The sequence below is a fragment of the Gossypium hirsutum genome, chromosome D01, assembly GCF_007990345.1.
Source record: "Gossypium hirsutum isolate 1008001.06 chromosome D01, Gossypium_hirsutum_v2.1, whole genome shotgun sequence".
Classification (NCBI taxonomy): domain Eukaryota; kingdom Viridiplantae; phylum Streptophyta; class Magnoliopsida; order Malvales; family Malvaceae; genus Gossypium; species Gossypium hirsutum.
This window is the reverse complement of record NC_053437.1, coordinates 13194768-13215678: the sequence shown is the minus strand read 5'-3', so window position 1 is coordinate 13215678 and position 20911 is coordinate 13194768. Positions and strand designations below refer to the sequence as shown.

Here is a 20911-nt window from a genome sequence, read left to right as displayed (position 1 = left end):
TGAAACAGTGACTATTTTTGAAATTGCCTAGTGCCACACGGTCGTGTGCCAGGTTGTGTGGTTGGCAGTGTGCTAGGCTATGTAGAGCACATGACCATGTGTTATTACACGGCCTATGTTGGTAGACCATGTGGACCACACAAGCTAGATTTTTGGGCCATGTGGACCTTTTGAGCCAATTTTAAGGCCCAATTAGGGGTCAAATAAGGGACTCAAAAATTGGGTCTGTGGGTATCATATAGGCTCGAAAAATAGTAATTTTTAGTTCATATATACACAAGAGTAAGCTTAGTGAATATGTTAAGTTAGTTTGGTTGTGTAAAAACTATATGCTATGCTATGTTCCTTAAAAAAATGTGTGTATGCGTACCGTAGGACTTATAATATATGTATGTGTGTATGATATTATAACTATGTTTATGTCTATGTTTTAGGGTGGGATGCGTTATGATGGGGGAAGTGCTATATGGCAGTTTTTACTGCAACTATAGCGAGTAGACCGCAAGATTTTTGTCTGACAGCTCAATTGCATATTTATGAGTTGCATGCCGCCATATATTGGTATGATTGGATGGATGGACTATTGTAGTCCTAATTGGTGTGATTGGTTGGACGGAGATGGTGTGTAATAGATGGGGTTAGAATATGATATGTTAAGATATGATATGATAAGATATGAAATGTGATATGACATTATATGAAATATGATATGATAAGATACGATATAAGATATGCCCCATTATGAAATTTGTTATGCTAAGACACACTTTGATACATGCATATATTTACCACGATACGTGGGCCAAATCACATATTGGGCGTTAAGCTCACGCGTTTGTTTGTTTTGTTTCAGGTGATCTTCAAACTTAGGATTAGACGACGACTTTGGAGCTCGAATTTCACTCCTTCGGTTTAAGTATACATTGGACTCTCCTTTGTTTATATGGATTTTATGGACTTTTTGGACTCTCAGACGTTTTAAATTTTGTCTAGGATGTTAAGATTATTTAGGTACTTATTTTTGCAAAAGTTTTTAACTTTTATTGATGCTTAGGTCAGTACAACTAAAAAAGAACCACAATTATAAAATTGATTTGATATAATGTTTTCTGCTACAAGTTTAATCAAAATTCGTTAAGGTGTTTTATCTCACAAACGAAGTAAGTAATAAAAATATGTTTTGGTAAAATTAATAAAGGTGGTTTTATTCAACGTATTCACGGGTTTTAAAAAATGATATGTCTTCAACAGGCTAATCAAGCTTGTTTTCTTCGAGTTAAAAAGTTTTTGACAAATAATAAATTTTTTTTCACGTGCAATGTAACCTCCACAATTCGACCGTAATGTCTAGGCCGGGTTTGGGGTGTTATACTGAATCATAGAGAAAAACAATGATAAATTGAAGGCTTTCAATGTGATCACATTTTCTTATATGGAGAGATTCATTTTTCTTAAAAGATTAAATCAATAATGTTGTCTTTTATATCTACCAAGAGGGGGGCAAATTGAAGTTTTAAGAAATTCAAAAAAATAGACTCAAGAATATTGGATACAAGAATTTATAGTGGTTCACTACCTTGCATCCCAAAACTAAGTATTTTCTCCAATTTACTAATTGGTACCTTTTTAGGACAAGGTATAACATGTACACAATCTTTATCTCTTAATTTGGTAAAATAACACCACTACCCTTTAAGCTTTTTTTACCCAAAAGCCTTAAGATCCCTAAAAAATGAGAATGGAAATAATAAGGAATAAGTTACCTCTCAAAGGTAGATTTACAATGAATAGCTCTCACAAATACAAACAACACTTAAAAGAATGAATAATAAAAAAAGCCACGAGTTTTTTTATAATAAAGATGACTTTAATAAAAAAATAGAATTTTTGCCTCAATGAACTTTGTAAACTTGTTTTCTGACTTTATTTGGGTGTTCTTGGATCAGATTTATACTCTCTCATTGGTTTTGAAACATTTGGAGCCATTAGAGGGAGTTTCTAGTTGTTGGAGACATTAATTTTGTGCATTTGATGCAATCTATTAGGTCATGTATTGATACCCAAAAAAGGTGGTACCAATTCTTAGAGAATAAAATAGTTGTTAGAACTATGTGGGTATCAGAACCAAGAAGGGAGGTTTTGAAACCTCAAAAGCAAGTGTTGATATCTCTTAAGAGGTTTCGATACCTTGCTCCCCTATTTGTCAATTTTAGCTACTGACTTTCCTAGTTATGATACATGCAAGTCATGTATCGATACTTGGCACATATTGATACTTGACAGTCCATGTACTACTATGTTCAACTAGGTACCGATACATTGTTCCCCTGCTTTGTAATTTTAGTTATTGACTTGCCATGTATCGATACTTCTTGTTCTAGTATGGATGCACAACTTCAAAATTGCATTAAAAAGCTTAGAAACTTTTCGAAAGATTTAGAAGTGCTAAAAAACTTTTGCAATAAGTCTTAAGTCTTTTGAAAATTGGTCTTTGAGTTTTATACCACTCAAAATATTTTAAGTGATCTCCAATTGATTTTTGCAAATTTTATTAAGATATTTTTAGAGCTATTTTGTTATATTAAAACATTTTAAAATCAAAGTTAAGAAAGAAGATCTTTGTTTATTCTATTCCATATTGAAGATTTGGTTTAGTTTAATTTAAGATAATTAGAGATTCACATTGATTGCAATTATGCAGGTCATTGTATATTTATTTAAGAGAATGCTTGTAATTATTTTAGATATGAGTCTATTATTTTATAATAGTTACTAAATTAGTCCACATGCAACTAAACATGTAATTGAAAGGTAAAGTCAACGAATTCACACAATTCAACATCAATTCTATAGTAAGATGAATAATAACTTAGATGAATTTTAGTGAGAGAAACAGTGTTAAGGAATCTTGATTTTTTTTATGGATTTGGAGTGGAGATCGACTATTTTTAAGTTTTAGAGTCTAAATAGTAACAATAGATTTTAGAATTGATAAGTTTAGATTTGAGTTTGAGAGGTTGATCAATAGGAGTTTTGGAAGCAAACTTAGTTTCTTGCTTGATCAAATGCATTCCTTCCAGTTTATTTATATGTTTTGGTGCTTGATTCTTGTAATACTAACTTGAAACATTGTTTTGATTGTGTCAATGAAGCTAAGGAAGTGGCGGAGAGTTGTAAGGCCAAGAGGAAGGAGAAAGTGATAGAGAAGTGATTGATTTTCAATTTTTGCTTGTTAATTTCCAACATATTATATACATTTTTTCAAATTAAATGCTTTAGGATCTATTGTTTTGTTCATAAATTGATTTGTTTATTATTAATGGAAATCTTGATGTGTTCATGTATATTAAATATACTTGTTTAGAAAATTGATGTATTCTTTATGATTAGTTATGACTGCCATTACGAAATGCATAAAAAGATAAGTTGCTATTGAAATATTTGTGTTGTGATCAAGTTATTGAGTTGTGTTAAAATGCTTATGAATAATCTTAATGGCCCTATTTAATGATATTGAATAGTTCTTATGTATAGTTGTCATGCTATAGGGTATGTAGAGCTCTATTAAAATTTTGTATATATGGGTTAGGCTAGTGCGCCCGTTAAATTCGTTTTGTAGCGTTTCACGCATTCTTTTTCGGGGAACAGTTGGATAAGTCGTGTTATACACGCACTAGAGATTCATTATTATGTACCTTATTGATGTGCCCTATACACCACTTTTCAGGGATTTGAATGGATATCCATGCATCCGTTCATGATTCCATATTTGGTTAATTGGGGTAAATATGTCTATATGGAAATATTCCTATGTTGATTGATTATTTGAAATGATTCATGGAAACATCTATGTTACTTATGTGCTTATTTGTGGTAGATGTATAATTAATGGTTCTATGCTAGCATCACAAACTTGTTGATATTTTCTAATGCCTGTTATCATGGTTAGGCTATATGTCATGAAATTGAGAACATAAATATTGTTGGTATGCTTTTAATTTTGTAAATTCTTTATTGTATTATTAGAAGTTTTTTTAGCACCACTAAGCTTTAAGGAAACCCCAACATGTAGATTTCTATTCTATGCGCGTGTTACAAGAGATTCGAAAGTTTTTCTTGAAGACAAGTAGAACCACTTTCAAAAGTTTCAACTAATCATTTTTTTTTGTAAAGACATTTTTTGCCTTTGTTATTAGTTTTTGGCATGTACCTAGACCTTAGGAAGATATTTTTGGATGTTGCTTAATTTCCAATGTTGGTTTGGTCATTTTGACATTTTGACACTTCTTGTTAGTACTTTGGTACGTATAATGCTTATGCTTCATTTTAAATGTGAGACTATAAAGTGACTACATGTTAGTGCATAAGTGTTCAAACTACTTATATAGTTAAATTTTTCCTTAATCAATTTTTGGCTATGAATTTGCATGTTTTGGACTTGTCTTAGCATGCTAAACTTGATGGTAATGAGTTGGTTTAGTGCCAAATATGTTTGAGCATTATTGGAGCATGATTACATTGGTCTAAAATGTCATTTTTTGCATTTCTAGGTTTAAATCTCGAGACAGATTGAACAAAATTGTATAAACATGCATTTCTGGGTGCATGTCTCGACACATGGCATGCTTGTCTCGAGATATAGGAGACTAAGTCTTGAGACATTCAAATCAATAGCTAAAATTTGGTTCTTGGGGTTTTAGGTCTCGAGACAAGGATCCTTTGTCTCGAGAAATAAGACACTTTCTTGATACTTTGCCCTAGCATCGAACTTGGCTCATTGTTTGATCAATTTTGACCCTAGTACTCCGTATTAAGGCTCATTTGAGCTTTATTTTCACCTATATTGATATGTAATTACTTTTGTATCATTGTTTATTATGTTTTAAACTCGAATTTATGTGTTTGGACTGTAAGCTTGATCACTTGAGTTGCTTTAGCAACGGATGTGATGCTTTAACTTATTCTGAATATAAAGAAAATATTAATATTTCTAAATTAAATCAAGTATTATATATGAATTAAAATGTGAAGCCTAATAATTATACTAATATTATAATGGATATAGTGTTAAATTATAAAGGTGTTCACTTGTCATAATTTTTTGATGCCACATAATTTTTTTTTACTTAAAGGGTACATAAAACCATTGAACTTTTTCGAAAAAATAAATGAGGTCCCCATTTTTTTGCACCCAATTGCACTATTGAACTTTAAAAATACACCCAATTAGAACTTTTGACCGTTAAAATTTAACGGTTCAATTTTTTTATTGGATTATGTTTGGCACGTGGCATGCTACGGTTGTGCCATGTGACAAAATTGATATTTTCTTTATAAATTTGTTAAAAATATAAAAAATAATTTAAAATAATAAAATTAATAAAAATTATAAAAATATAAAATGATTTTTTTAAAAATATAGAAAATAATAAATAATTATATAAATTTACATAAAAATTATATAGAATTATAAAAATAATAAATATATACAAAATAATAAAATTACAAAAAAATTAAAGAAAATTCTAAAAAGATAGAAAATTCCGCAAATTATAAAAACATTTTTTTTCATTTTCCCAACAAAATATGAAACAAAATGTATGTTGAATCCAATAAAAACTTAATCGAATCAAACATAATGATTTAAAACAACATTTCACTCTCAAATTTCTCCTAAAAACATAAAAACAACAAGCAACGCATGAAGATTTATAAAACAGAAAGAACATTTTGACCTGCTCTCTCGTATATAATAATTTATTTTAACATTAATTTATATGATTAAAATAACATGTCTCAAAAAGGCGATTTTATTTACGTCTTACCCTATTTCATTTATCACATTTGTGATAAATTAACATCGATTGAGATTTTTGATGTGGCACTAAATATTGCTAAACGACAAGTTTTTATAACAATAGTAGGGGATGTATTAAATGAATGTTTGGTAAAAACTTTAACTATTGTTCCATACAAGTCAAGATGTTAGGTTCCATACAAGAGTTTTTTTCTTTTTTTTTTGGTATAAGAAATTTGACTCGAAAATAGAAATGTTGATTCAACCGATTTTTATTAGTTTATTTGGTTTAGGGTTCCAATTCAATTGCGATTCATGGCTCAATTAATTTTTACCTTTGCTTTGGATTGATATATTGATAGGTCTGATCAATTCAACCGGTTAATCTAATTTGATTTTAAAAACTTTAGTTTTAAGCTATGTATAAGAACTTTTAACTACTGCTGGTTGACTTTGTAGTTAAAATTATGTGTGACAATTAAAGCACAGGGTGCAAATAATTTAAAAACATTTATAAACTGAAAAGGTCATGCATGGTATGAAAAGTAAAGTTTAGGATATATAATGGCACCATCCATGACGAAAGGACAGGCGGGTGTCATTGTCGTATTTGTACGTGAAACTGAAATGTAATGGCTGGTGCGCCGTTGAAATACTATAGTTGAATATTCAACAATTAAATAATCAATAACAACGTCTAAACTATTTTGATAATCCACAGTCAAACTCTTTTAATAGGGTTAGCATTTCCTTAAACAATATTGTAATGAATATATGTTAAAATTCAACTTAAATTATTTAAAGTTTTGTACAAATGAAAACCAACCATAATGTATGAGAGGGAAGGGAAATAATAGAATCCTTTCCGACATTTCTTACTCTAATATTAAAATAAATGAATATTGGTTTGGTCAAATTTTATGATCCAAAAAGGTTGCTTAATTTGCAATTATTCATAAAAGGCAACATTTTTAACTACTCTCCTACAACTTTTTTTCATTCAACAATCAAACAGAGAAACATAGAGAGAGAGAGAGAGAGAGAGACATACATATACATGAAACAACAATTAGTTACTATTGGAAGCAGAGATTGATGAAGATGTGGAAATTATTTAGATCAGAACAAGTTCTGGGTTTGAGTTTATGTGCTCTTTGTGTTTTAGTTTTGCCTTTTGCAGCTGAAGCTCAAAATCAATCTCAGCCAACTACTGATCCTGCTGAAGGTTGGTGGTTCTTAATATCTTCGTTATATTACCTTTTTCTAACGTTTGGAGATAACATGTGCGCTAAATCGAAATAAGTTACGACTAAGCTCTCTTTCTTTAGTTGGATACATATTTCTTTTTATGGTGTTTGAGAGATTAATTAGACAGGTTGTTCGAACATGACTATAATATTATTTTCATCGATGATGGTATGATGAATGAAAAGTTTGTTTTTGAATTTGAATGATCTTGATTGATTTGTTTACGTGTTTAAAAATTATCCATTTAGTTTGATAGGGAGGCTTGCTTTAGATATCAGCTTATAATTGAAAGTAGTTTGATTCATATTAATAATATTATTATTTTATTTGAAAGTAGTTTGATTCATATTAATAATATTATTATTTTATTTAAATTTACTTGTGAAAATATATAAATAAATGATATAAAAAATTATATATTTTAATATATTTTTAAAAAATAAAACGATTATTAAATTATGTACGAACGGAATTAAAACGGTACTAATTAATAAAAATGTAACACGTCATGTTTTTATTGGATGCCTACAACAATTTGGTTAAAAACTTCATTAAGACTTAAGAAGCGGTTAATTGTTAATTTAGAAGACATGTAGAAAGTTGACACCCTTGCATGGGAGTGCAGTGAGAGCATTGAACTCAATATTTGAAGACTGGGGAATAACAGCCCGACAGGACCAATGGAACACAACGGGTGATCCATGCAGTGGAGCGGCCCTCGACTCTGACTCCACCGACATCGACAACGTTGCTTACAACCCTTTCATCAAGTGCGACTGTTCTTTCAGCAATGGTTCTACTTGTCATATCACCCGCCTGTACGTATCCGGTATCTCAATCCCATGAAAACCTGTTATTTTTCATGTACGGTATTTGATGGTGGCATAGCTTCTGTTTGACATTATGTCTGAATGCTCTTGAAACTGCTTGTATTGAAGCTATAATTGTTCCCATCCACATGCATATTGCTTTAGTTCTACTTTTCGTAGTAAAAACTTTTCAATTTTTTGTTTAATCATACATATTTCATTAACCTAAATTTTAACTACTATGGACTTGAAAACTTTTTTAATATATGAAAATATTATCTATTAAATTTTTTATCTTTATTTTTCTATCTCTCACTCTTCTTTTTTCTGCTTCAAATTTATTATAAGCTATCATCTTTTAATGTTGAGATATTTTGAACTTAAAATGAAAATATACAAGGAATATAATTATTTATTTTCTAGCATGAATAAAATTAAAAATATATTTTGCATAAACTTTTATATTAGATTTCACATTGATTTTGTTATGCATCTTAGTAATAATTCACTCATATAGTACTAAAAATACTCTTTTGTTTAATTTCCAGTTTCTTTTATTTTTAGACATTTTACCTCTGGGTTTAATTCTAGGCCTCCATAACTTGTTTCATTATCCCTAGACCAAAAAGAAAGAAAAGCTATTTCTTTTATCTACCTAGCCAAAAAAATCTATGGGAACAAAACGAAAATGTGGAAGCATGCTTAATTTGTTTATATACAGAAAAACAAAATAACAACCTTTGATTTGATAGCCATTTGCTGCATGATTACTGATAAGTAGATCAATAGAGTACTTTTTTTAGAAAGATTTTTTATTATGTCATCTTATTAGTTTAATTTCAAATTTCTGTTATTGGGAAAAAGATTAAACAAATGAAATTGAATGTTTAACTTGAGTTTATGTTTGCATACTGTTCTCAACTTATCATGTAATACTTAATTTTTAAATTCTATCAAATTTTGGATGAATAATTGATGGTATGATGAGAATTTTGTATCCGAACTTTCAGACTAATATACCTTGTAAAAGCTTCATATTATACTTTCTTGTTGAGATAATCTTTTTTTACAGGAAAGTTTATGCACTGAATGTCGTGGGTGTGATCCCGGATGAGCTCTGGACTTTGACCTTTCTTACCAATCTGTATGGATTATATTTACTTTTCTTACAATTGTACATTTTCAAGTATTACATCCTTTCATGTCTCTGCTAAGATCAAGGTGCTGCAGAGCTTGAAATTTGAATTATGTTGAATACCGTCTAGCCAGACTGTTTTCTACGATCAATTGTCCATGTTTCTTGATGATGAATTTTGACATTTGTCAAACCCATTTCTTTCAGGAGACTGGGCCAGAATTACTTGACAGGTCCCCTTTCAGCTTCCATTGGCAATCTAACTCGAATGCAATGGCTGTAAGTACAATTTGTAAAATCTCAGTTATGACTTCATTATTATAAATCTTTCTAGTTCGGATGTTAACTTCTGTGTTGAATAGGGACATTGGCATTAATGCATTATCAGGGGAGCTCCCAAAGGAGATAGGATTGCTTACTGATTTACAATCATTGTAAGCTAATCTCTTCATTTTTCTCTTTTGTTAATTTTGCAACTTTCTTTTTCCCACTTTTCCGTGATTGCATGATGAGCATCATCCCTAAAATGCAGGTTTCTTATTTTACATTGTTTTACATTACACATACATTTCGACAACAGAATTTATTTACAGATTTCTTCTTTCTTTTTCACACCTTCCCTTTTCTTTTCTGTTACTTATTGACTTTGTGGGATTGTCCTTTTCATATTCACTGTACCGTACTGATGTAAAGTAAATCAATAAAGTACCTTAGTAGTACAATCTATTCATTGATGTACTTTTCAATATTGCAGTGCCTTTGGCACTAATAACTTCTCCGGCCCTCTACCATCTGAGCTTGGCAACTGTTCAATGCTGCAACAACTGTAAGTTCTTTTACATTGCTTAATGTTCCAATTTCAATGCAGATTCTGTAAGCTGTCTTAGGGAGCAGTTGCTAGCCGGGAAATATATATATATATATATATATATATCATATAAAAAACTAAAAGTGGATTAACATCTATGTGACACATATGACCAAAATTTGCAACTACTCCTATGATTGGCGATTCCCAAATATCAATGCTTTAGAGAGGAAAAGTATTTAATTAATATAGGGAGATTATTTCACAATCTAAGCAGTCTAGAAGTGAAAAACTTACATAGAGAGATACTGATTACAGCTATTAAAACTAATTATAGTTTTAGTGAATAACATTATTTATATATTTACTATTTTATTGTTGTAAAGCCATAAGAGTTATGTAATCTGAAGACAAATGTGTAGAATTGTATACTAACTTAAGGGCTTAGGCCATCCTAAAACACTGACATCTTATACCTCGGTCTAGTTCTTGACTTCCAGTCCACTTTAACACACAATGTCTAATAGTAATATTAAGGATTATAGACAGTCCGTAGGGGTTGCAGTGGAGCAAGGCGGGGGCGGATATTGCCACTTTGCCAGATCTACCACCACTTCATTGTTGGCATGTTTTTCCTTAACCCCCTCCCCGCTCTTCCATGGATTTGAAAACTTGAATACCACTACCACCTCCATGGATGTTGGCTACATCCATAACTGCTCTGCCCTACCTCATTTGATATTTATTTGTTATTTTTTATATTTTCAATGTGCTTTTGATATATAGACATAGAAGAATTACCGATGAATATCTGACCTATATATTTTAGGGTTCATTGATGATGTACTATTACATTTTTTTTCTTCTAAAAGTAAAATATATAAGGATAACACAGTAAATTCAAATATCAAAGCAGGGTGGAGCAAGCAAATACTAGAACTGCTCTATACCCATCTTTTAAACAAAAAAATTTTAAAAAAACTGCCCTGACACACCACCATTGTTCAAAGAAAAAAAAAAACTCTCCATTTGGAGTGTACCAGTTCGAAATCTCTTGGGTGGTTTGGGTTGTGCCATCTCTATCTATATGTTTATAATTTGACAAGGAAAATGATGAAAAACTAATTTTTTTGGTAATTTAAATAATAATTACTTTCAAAGCTCACTTGTTGGGGGCATCATTGCCATGGGATACACTGGTCCTTCATTGTACAAGGATTCTTGTATGATGGAAAATTGAGGTAATGTTCCTTACCAGAGCTATAGTTTGTGGGATTCATCTGATTGATTTGCCTAGGCTTTTGAACAAACTACAATGCGATCCATAATGATGTTCATATTTTGATAAAGAAAATGGGCACAAGAAAACAGTCCTTCAAAATAAAGATGTGGAAATAGGAACAACCAAATAATTACATGAATCAATACATGTAAGGATATTGGAACAAGCTAAGAGCCTAACCAAACAGAGACTCTCTTTCATAAGGTTTTATAGAAAGTGATATACTGATTTAATGCTTCAAAATCATTTTACAACGAATTGCATGTATGCTTGTGACAGTTAAGACACTTTCTTTTATTATTCTTTTAACACGAGATAGTGAAACTATATGGAGGAAAACAGTTAAGGTAAATCATTTATATCCACTTGGTAGCGGATTTTATTGATGGAATTACCTTTCTTCTACCTGATTGGTCATATTATTATATTCTGTACCATTTAGTAAGCTATGAATATGTTTGAACTTATTAGTGGCTAGATTTGAGGGCAATTTCATCTGTTTGCACAAGTACGCTTCTCTGAAATTTCTCTGTTCTTCAAGATCTTGTATTCTCTAAGATGCTGAAATTGTCCTTATCATATGTGTTTAGTGGCCTAAAAATAAGAGAAGTAACTTCTATTCATGATCAGCACATCATATTTAAAAGGTTAAACACATATATGGGTTCAAACTAACATTTTATCATGCATGGTACTGCAGCCAGAGTCTACTACTCATTTTTGTTGAACCTCTTTTAGGATGTATAACATGATAAATTTCTCTATAATATGTATTTGAACATGAAGCCTTTGGGGTTTCAAGGATGTTGTATGATTGAAATATAATATGTAAATACCCGCGGTTATTTATTTATAGGATTCTGTTTTTATGCAACCTACTTCTTTTGTAGTGTTTGTGTACCTCTTTGATGGTTTGATCCTTAAAATTTATGAGCTATTCATTTCTTGTTCTCTTGATGAAAATTGTAGAGACCATCAGAGGTGATGGAACTTTGTTTATGTTGGCAGTTATTTTGATAGTTCTGGGGTAAGTGGTGAGATCCCTTCAACATTTGCTAATCTGCAGAACTTAGAGACGGTGTAAGAATTTTTTTCATGTGTTGTTTTCTGTAATTTCCCAAACAATATGCTAAGCTCAGAAAAAAAATTTATTCATGAAATTTGAAGCAATAATTTTATTTGTTTCAGATGGGCATCAGATACTGAACTTACTGGGAGGATACCTGACTTTATAGGAAATTGGTCAAAGCTTACTGTCTTGTATGGTTTACTTTCTTTCTGGTTTTAAGGTCTTCTCTGATTTGCAGAAGAGGAAAATGGGATAAATATTTGTCTCTTAGTGCTATCTCTGCACATTTATTATGTCTCAGTCTATTCTTTGATTGTAGGAGATTTCAAGGGAACTCTTTTGAAGGTCCTATACCTTCAACATTTGCCAATCTTACTTCTCTGACAGAGTTGTGAGTGCCTTACATTTTTTTTCGAACTTAAAAAAAAAATAAAAATAAAAAATTGAAGGTCTTTGACGTCAACATTCTAATATGATGTACTTGTAGGAGAATAAGTGGTTTATCTAATGGAAGTTCTCTAGCATTCATAAAGGATATGAAGTCCTTGGGTGTCTTGTAAGCCAGCTCAATTCCTGCTTCTCCTAATTTTGCTTCTTTTTCTCTCTTTTTGTCCAATAAATTATAGTAGCATTGCCTCAAGAAAAGATACTGCATGCAGGGATCTAAGGAACAATAATATTTCTGGTACAATTCCATCCAGTATGGGAGAATACCAGAGTTTGACACAGCTGTAAGTTACTTTCTTGAATGGTTGTTTCCTTATAAGTCAAGCTTCTGTCAAGGCAGGTATAGAGTGTTGAACCTAAAAGCAGTCAACTGACCATTTGATTGGTCCTTCTAAAATGATGGTCAGATGTTTTATGAGAGCCTTTCATAAAGTTTCTTAAACCCAGACCTGTTTTACTTAAAATTGGGTTAGCAATCATTTTACTTAAAGCTTGATTGTTTACATAAGTGTGTCATATATGCTTGTGCATGCACATACTGATACACATATACACAGACACACACCATGTGTGTAGATATGTATGTCTATTTTGGTGGGAGAGAGCTGGTTACCATTTGATGGGTTTGGTGAAACTTGGGGAGCTCCATGATTGGCGTAAATAGAATTATTATTTTTATTACTTTTTGCTTGTTTCATACATTCTAATAACTGTTGAGTATTTCTTTCTAGGGATTTAAGCTTCAATAATATAACTGGACAGATCCCAGATTCACTTTTTAATTTGAGTTCACTCACTCATTTGTAAGACTCCAACTTCTAAGAAAAATATCTTCATGTACCTGTTGTTTTATGCATGAAAATGTAGTTCATTTTGATGTTTTTATCTGCAGATTTCTTGGAAATAATAAGTTGAATGGTACACTTCCTGCAGAAAAGAGTTCATCTCTTCGCAATATGTAAGTGCAACTTGTATCCTTCAACTCAATGAGAAGATGATATACAAAGATACAAATTTATTTGGCCTAATTGTTTATTACTGCCAGTATATTCACTTATGTGAATCTTAGGGACATCTTAAGCTGCAATCTCTTGTTCCTATTATTCTGGTGCCATAGCCCTATCTTTTGCCCACAAATCCCCAAGGGACCAGCTGCTAAAAGTTGTGTAGGATGAAAGTCGACAGAACTGAACCTTAGGAACCACTTTTAGGAAAAATGAATAATAAAATGTAGCATACATGTTAAAGAATTCAGATGTGCCATCGAATGCGGCTGTTTCTATTTGATTACCTATTCAAGTTTCTTAGTGGCTCTTTATGCAGAAGGAAGTATTATTTATATGAAAAGGATGCTTCATTCTGGTTTGTTTTCTTGGAAATCATAAATGTTTCCAGGTTGGATATAAGAAGGTACAGATGAAGGCACATTATTTTGCCAAAGCCTTCACTGCTGGTTTTGCCTTGGAAACTAGGGACCATATGTATAGCACACTTCCAATGTCACCTAAGATTCATTGATGGTGAAACATAGATATACAGAAGTTTTGGACGGTGTTTAAAGCTTGAATGAATTGATGTAATTTACTTCATTCTTAGTCTTTGAATATGTTTCATTCTCAACATGCAACCCTTGCAGAGATGTGTCGTACAACAATTTAGCTGGGAACTTTCCCTCTTGGATCTCTGAGCCAAATTTATTAATGTAAGTTTCTTATAGGTTTATGTTTGTACATATGCATATAGTCAATAAGATAAAAACAGATTCTGTTGTAATTTACAGGTTCTTAACTCCTGTTAAAATATTTTATGCTCTTTTAAGATTTGTCTTCTGCTATCTCTTGAGATTGGCCGTCCAGTATTATATAAAGCTTCAATTTTTACATTGTGTCCTCGCATATACACTGAAAAATAAAGAAATTGACTACTTTTTCTATGGTGTGCATTATACAGTAACTTAGTTGCCAACAACTTCACAATAGGGGAGTCAAACAGCAGGTGATTCTCTTGGTGCTATTTTCTCTTTTACATGATTGAAGATATGAAGTTGATTTAAGAAGTAGTTTTCCCTCTAATTAGAACATTATGGGTCTTAATTGTATTTGGTCACTTGTCCTTGCTATGTTACTGCTCTTGAGCCAGATGGGTGCTATAAGTAATAATAAAATAATGTTAGTTCTATCGTTATAGTGGTCTTTTCTCTCAAAAACTAGATTCTATCATTGTTTATATGTTTTAAAGTAAAATTGCTCATCTATTGTTGATAAGTCGATAGTCTTTATTATTTTCTACGGTTTTTCGCTTTTGTGTACTTTTCTTTTTATGCCTCACGCCTTGTTCTAGATTTATATAAAAAAGTATTTATAGTGCTTAAATTTACCATTGGTTTCCTTTCACTTTACCTTTTGTGTTATGATGTGATATAATGAATGATAAGTACATTTTACAATTTTATCTAGAGGAAAAGAGTGACTACTTCTTGAAGGAAAAGGGAAACAACTTATTGCAGTTTGCAAAAAAGTCATTTGTGAATTTGATATGTTTAAGTTAAGCTGATTAAACTGATTGGTATTTGGATTTTGGACTGTCATATGTCATCAAACATTATTAAGCAAGTGATCCTCATCCTTACACAACTGTGTTGCTCTTTTATTTTCAGTGTTTTGCCATCTGGACTGAACTGCCTTCAACGTAATTTTCCTTGTAATCGAGGATCTGGAATCTGTGAGTATAATTTAAACTTTCCTTCTTCATGCTTCTTAAGGTGAAGCAAATAGGTTGCTACTTAGGCTAGAATAGGATGGAAAGATCTTCCTGAGTTCATTAGAGGGTATTATTGGCACAATATTGGATCATTATTGTCCGTTATCTGTTATTCATGTTGTTGGTTTCGCATATTTGTTGCCTTCTGTTAACTTGTCTGTTTCCGTAGTTATTATTGAATCACCCCTACTGGGGAAAAGTGTTAAATGGTATTACCATAAGTAGGTCAACTTTGAGGAATATTTTTCATTGCTTTTAGGTTGAATGCTGACTGTAAGAGTTGCAAATGATGCTAATTTTTTTTCCACTAAAGGTATCCTTTTCAGTGTGGTTGATGAGTATATCTTTTGTGTTCATTTGCAGATTTTAACTTCTCAATTAATTCTGGTGGTCAACAAATTACATCATCAGATAGTATTCTGTTTGAGAGAGACAACGAGACACTTGGTCCGGCGTCATATTATGTTACCAACACAAATAGGTGGGCAGTCAGTAATGTTGGATATTTTACTGCGTCCAATAATCCTCAGTACATTATTACTTCAGGATCTCAGTTCACAAACACCCTAGACTCAGAGCTATTCCAGACAGCACGGATCTCTGCTTCCTCACTAAGGTACTATGGATTGGGGCTTGAAAATGGCAACTATACTGTTAGGCTTGAATTTGCAGAAACACAAATTGTAGAAACCAATAGATGGGAAGGTCTTGGGAGGCGTGTTTTTGATATTTATATCCAGGTTTGTACCTCTTTATGGAATTCTTTCCTGTCCTGCCCTTCCACTGTTATCCTGAAAGCTGATGTATTCCAGATGGTGCTAAAGTTTTTAATACTAACTAGAACTCTTCAAGAAGTAACAACTTTTGCTCAGTGCTCATATATTGACAATAGTACTTCACCTCTAGAAACGACACAGTTAAAATGGAACTGAGTTTAACTCAATTTTGTAAATACTTGAGGAAATGACCACCTAAAATTTTGTTTCCTCATTTTGAATTTTATGCACAGTTTTTCTATAGAATTCTTGGCATATATGATTCCTCTTGGATGGGAAATTTTTAGCTCATGAAAAATTGTTAGTGCACCTAGTGGTCGTAAAGGTTAGAACCATTCGAATAATGAATTTAACAAGTTAGCGGGTTCAAACTTGAAAAGGATCCTTTTGGTCTTAAGTAGGATAATTTTAGCTTATGAATGTTTTGTGTTTTAGCGTGATTCATATAATACTCTTTTATAAGAATAACATCAGCATTTAACTTTCTTTATTTCTAAATTTGATTATTCCAGGGGAGTCGTGTTTTAGAGGATTTTGACATACGGAGGGAAGCAGGTGGTGTTTCTAGACGAGCAGTTACAAGACAGTTTACGGCTGTGGTATCGGAAAACTACCTCGAAGTTCATCTGTTTTGGGCTGGAAAAGGGACTTGCTGTGTTCCAGCTCAAGGTACATATGGACCATCCATTTCAGCAATCAGTGCTACCCCAGGTCAGCAATCAACAATTTATTTGGTTAATGGCACAGTGTTTCAATAATACTGATTCCTCTGATTCATTCAGATTTCATACCTACTGTTAGTAATAATGCTCCAACCGGCGAGGAGAGTAGAACAGGTTTGATTGTGGGAATTGTTGTTGGTGTTGGAGTTGTATGCCTACTTTCTATTGCAGCTTTCTTCATTTTTAGGAGACGAAGAAGGGTCCCTATGAAGGATGATGAAGGTAAACTTCGTAGCCATGGTGCGAATATTATAATTGTACCTTCTTATTTTGAGATCATTTCTGGGTTTAAAAACTTGTCTGCTGCATCCATGTGGACCAAGTCGTCTGTTAAAGTTAGGCAGTGTGAATGTCGATGCAAATTTCATCCTAAGGACAGAATGGAATAAACCAGTTTGAATTCAAAGAAAACATTTTACACCTTTGCGACCAAGCATTTTTGGAACCACATAATTTCCTCTTAGTTCTTTAATACACCAACAACGTTTGAGAAAAGTAAGGTACTAATGACCACCAGTTTCTCCTGCTACCAGTTTTTGGTTTCAACCGGACAAGGTTTTAAAGTACATCTACGAAGAAAAATTTTAAGCATAAAGCCTTTTTATATCAGTTTTAAAAATTCATTTGACCGTAGAAACATATGCAGAATCACCTTTTCTCCTAAGAAAATAAATCTTCTATTCTTGAATTTGCAGAGTTCCTGGGGATTGATGCTAGACCCTACACTTTCAGTTATGCTGAACTTAAAGCTGCTACAGAGGATTTCAGTCCTGCAAATAAGCTTGGAGAGGGAGGGTTTGGGCCAGTCTATAAGGTAACTTTTGGTTCTCTTATTGGCAAAATGATGGAGCTGGGTGAATAAACCTGGATATGGGGTTTTTGTCTCAAATGCCCATAACACCTGTGGATCCATGACTAATCTCAGATTACAAAATCCTTATGTCAACTAGATTTCGTAACACATGCAAATGCATATGAAATTTATTTGAAATTAAAAATAAAAATTAATAAAATAACAAAAATTCAAGTGTGTAAGACATGGAGTGATATTAGGGAAAGCGGGAAGTTAAAATAATTGCAGTTAAATTAAGGTGGACAAGACATACATAGCCTTACTTTTTCATTTTGTAATAGTTTTAATTTATTTAGTAAATTCACCAACTGAGTTGGTGTCTATTAACACGTAACAGCAACTTAGTCAAACACAATAGATTGTCAACCATTGTTAACATATACAAATGAGGAAAGGGCAAGACACGAGCAGCGATTAGACATGAGCCTTCGACATGATAATAAATTGAAAGTGACTGATCCTATTATCCCCTCATCCGTTTGCATTTTAAAACCAAATAAATGGAACTTGACATTTTTATTGTTATTCTATCTTTCCTTGTGAGAAAATGTGTGCTTCTGTTCTGGTTATGTTGATTTTAATTTGATGGAATCATATGTCTAATATTGACTTTAAAAGACTGAATGAAGGAACTCCAGTGAAATAAAAATGATTTAATCACTGTATTAGTAATTTTTTTGTTGAGTTTGTGATAGCTTGTTTCATCTTTTCTTTATTTTTTTAATCACACTACATAGGGAAGACTTGATGATGGAAGAGCAATTGCTGTCAAGCAATTGTCTGCAGTATCCCGGCAAGGCAAGAGCCAGTTTGTTACAGAAATTGCCACTATATCCGCTGTGCAACACCGTAACCTTGTCAAACTATATGGTTGCTGCATTGAGGCAGAACAACGTCTCCTCGTTTATGAGTATCTGGAAAACAAGAGTCTAGATCAAATATTGTTTGGTATGAAGATAGAATCAACTAAATTATTAATCATATGCCTATCTTTCGAAGATGTAAAATTGGAAACATATTGGATGTATATAGTTACCTATGGTTTTCATGAAGCAGGAAAAAGTTTGGATCTCAACTGGTCAACACGCTATGATATATGCTTGGGAGTAGCACGCGGTTTAGCTTATCTTCATGAAGAATCAAGGGTTCGCATTGTGCACAGAGATGTCAAGTCCAGTAATATTTTGCTTGATTCTGATCTCACCCCAAAAATCTCCGATTTTGGTCTAGCCAAACTTTACGATGATAAGAAGACCCACATAAGTACCCGTGTTGCAGGGACAATGTAAGATTCTTAAGACCAGCAAACCTGACTTTTTTTTACCAAATTTATTGCTTTTCAACATGTTTTATGCATCCAGGAGAATAAATACTAACTTCTTGTTTTATTTACCAATGTAGTGGATATCTTGCACCAGAGTATGCCATGCGTGGGCACCTTACAGAGAAGACTGATGTGTTTGCCTTCGGTGTCGTGTGTCTAGAGATTGTTAGTGGAAGACCTAATGCTGACTCAGGATTGGAGGAACAGCAGATGTACCTTCTTGAATGGGTATGAAATTCATTTTCTTTTTTCTTTATTGGATATATGGGAGGAACAGCAGATGTACCTTTTGCTTTGGTATTTGACATTGGGTTTTCTGCTCCAACATCCTCATTTAAATATCTTGTATCCATCAGTTAGATTTATAGACTCATATTCGTGTCACTTTTAGCATCTTAAAAACATATTTTTCACCTTCGATCCTCTGCTTTCTGAGTTTCGTCTGCATTATGCATATAATTTTTTTTTCTAAACTATGCTTTCCATCTTTCTGCTCATTAGGCTTGGCACCTGCATGAAGCAGATCGGGAAGTTGAACTGGTAGACAGTAATTTATCAGAATTCGACGAGGAAGAAGTGAAGCGTGTTATAGGAATCGCTCTTTTGTGCACTCAGACATCACCACTGCAGAGGCCATCCATGTCTCGTGTCGTGGCCATGCTTTCAGGAGACACAGATGTGAGCAGGGAGGTTTCAAAGCCTGGATACTTAACCGACTGGAAAGTCGATGACACAAGCAGCTTTATAAGTAATGAGGCAACTAGAGCAAGTGATACCAGCTACGGTAGTACAAGCATAGCAACTGGTGCAGAGAATTCACCAGTAAACCTTACAAAACCTATGCTCCATAGTATCATTGGGGAGGGAAGATGAGACTTTCGCCCTTCATATCATATTATTATTATTCTTCTGCTGTAAATCTAAATAACTCGTAGATTCTTGATTGGCTTTACTACTACTTCCAAAGTAGAAATTAGAAGTTTTGCCTTTGTTTATACTGGTGAAGGGATACGGATAATGAAGTTTGGGGAGAAAGTCATGAATTTGTGTAGCTTGTATATATGTATATGTCAACGATGGCGGTATGGCCATTGATTTTATTAAGTTGTTCAGTTTACATTTAATGAAATGAGTAATTGAATCCATCACTTAATCAACTTCATATGATATTTACGATAGATTTGGTCGAGTTTCTTCATTCTATAATTTAAGATTTATCGCATGTTCTCGTTACATATATATACACTTGCGATATAGCATGAATGTTTCATGAATAAAACCTTGCCCAACTGGAAATTTATTTGACATTAGCAACAAGTGACGCATATTTTTAAAACAAATTACGATAATTCGTCCCCTCCTACGGATTAGGGGACATTTTTCACAAATTTTACGAACGGAAGCCAGAAAATATATATGAAAGCCCATAAATAAAGTTTTAATTTCGCTTGTTTAATGTTTTGAAAAAATATTATCAAGAATGTCGGAAAAGAAACCCTTTTTCAGTTACCCATATTAACATTTTTGGCACTTCAATTTTATAAAAATAATTATTTTAACCCTTTTATTTTAAGGTGATTTGACAAAAAAAAGTTTGAGAGTTAAAAGAGACAAAAAAAATTAAATAGAGAGCTAAAGTGATTCGTTTTTTTATAAAGTTGAAATAAACTTGTTCATGGGCTAGTTTATCCGTCCAGACCCGAAGGCCCGCTTAAAATTTAAGAGGATTTAAGCAAAAATATTAAGTCTGAAAAATAGATTTGGACAAAAGAATTAAATGCATTTAAAATATGAGTCAGGCTTGGGCCTTAAATTTCAAGTCTGAGCTTAACTGGTTTTAAGTTGATAATATTTGTTATTTTTATATATTATATAATTTCA

At 32.4% G+C, this 20911-nt stretch overlaps 1 protein-coding gene across 1 annotated transcript; it reads left to right on the top strand.

The window, feature by feature from the left end:
• The first annotated feature begins 6767 nt into the window (after positions 1 to 6767).
• Positions 6768 to 20187, top strand: LOC107921196 (probable LRR receptor-like serine/threonine-protein kinase At1g56140). Its single transcript, XM_041087081.1, has 24 exons — positions 6768 to 7022; positions 7671 to 7863; positions 8927 to 8998; positions 9197 to 9268; positions 9352 to 9423; positions 9744 to 9815; positions 12088 to 12159; positions 12268 to 12339; positions 12468 to 12539; positions 12636 to 12704; positions 12808 to 12879; positions 13327 to 13398; positions 13488 to 13553; positions 14232 to 14297; positions 14546 to 14590; positions 15252 to 15316; positions 15719 to 16095; positions 16644 to 16842; positions 16914 to 17075; positions 17549 to 17667; positions 18444 to 18654; positions 18763 to 18991; positions 19108 to 19258; positions 19532 to 20187. The coding sequence occupies exons 1-24, from the start codon at positions 6893 to 6895 to the stop codon at positions 19901 to 19903; spliced, it is 3102 nt and encodes a 1033-aa protein (XP_040943015.1). The 5' UTR covers positions 6768 to 6892; the 3' UTR covers positions 19904 to 20187.
• The last annotated feature ends 724 nt before the right edge of the window (positions 20188 to 20911 follow it).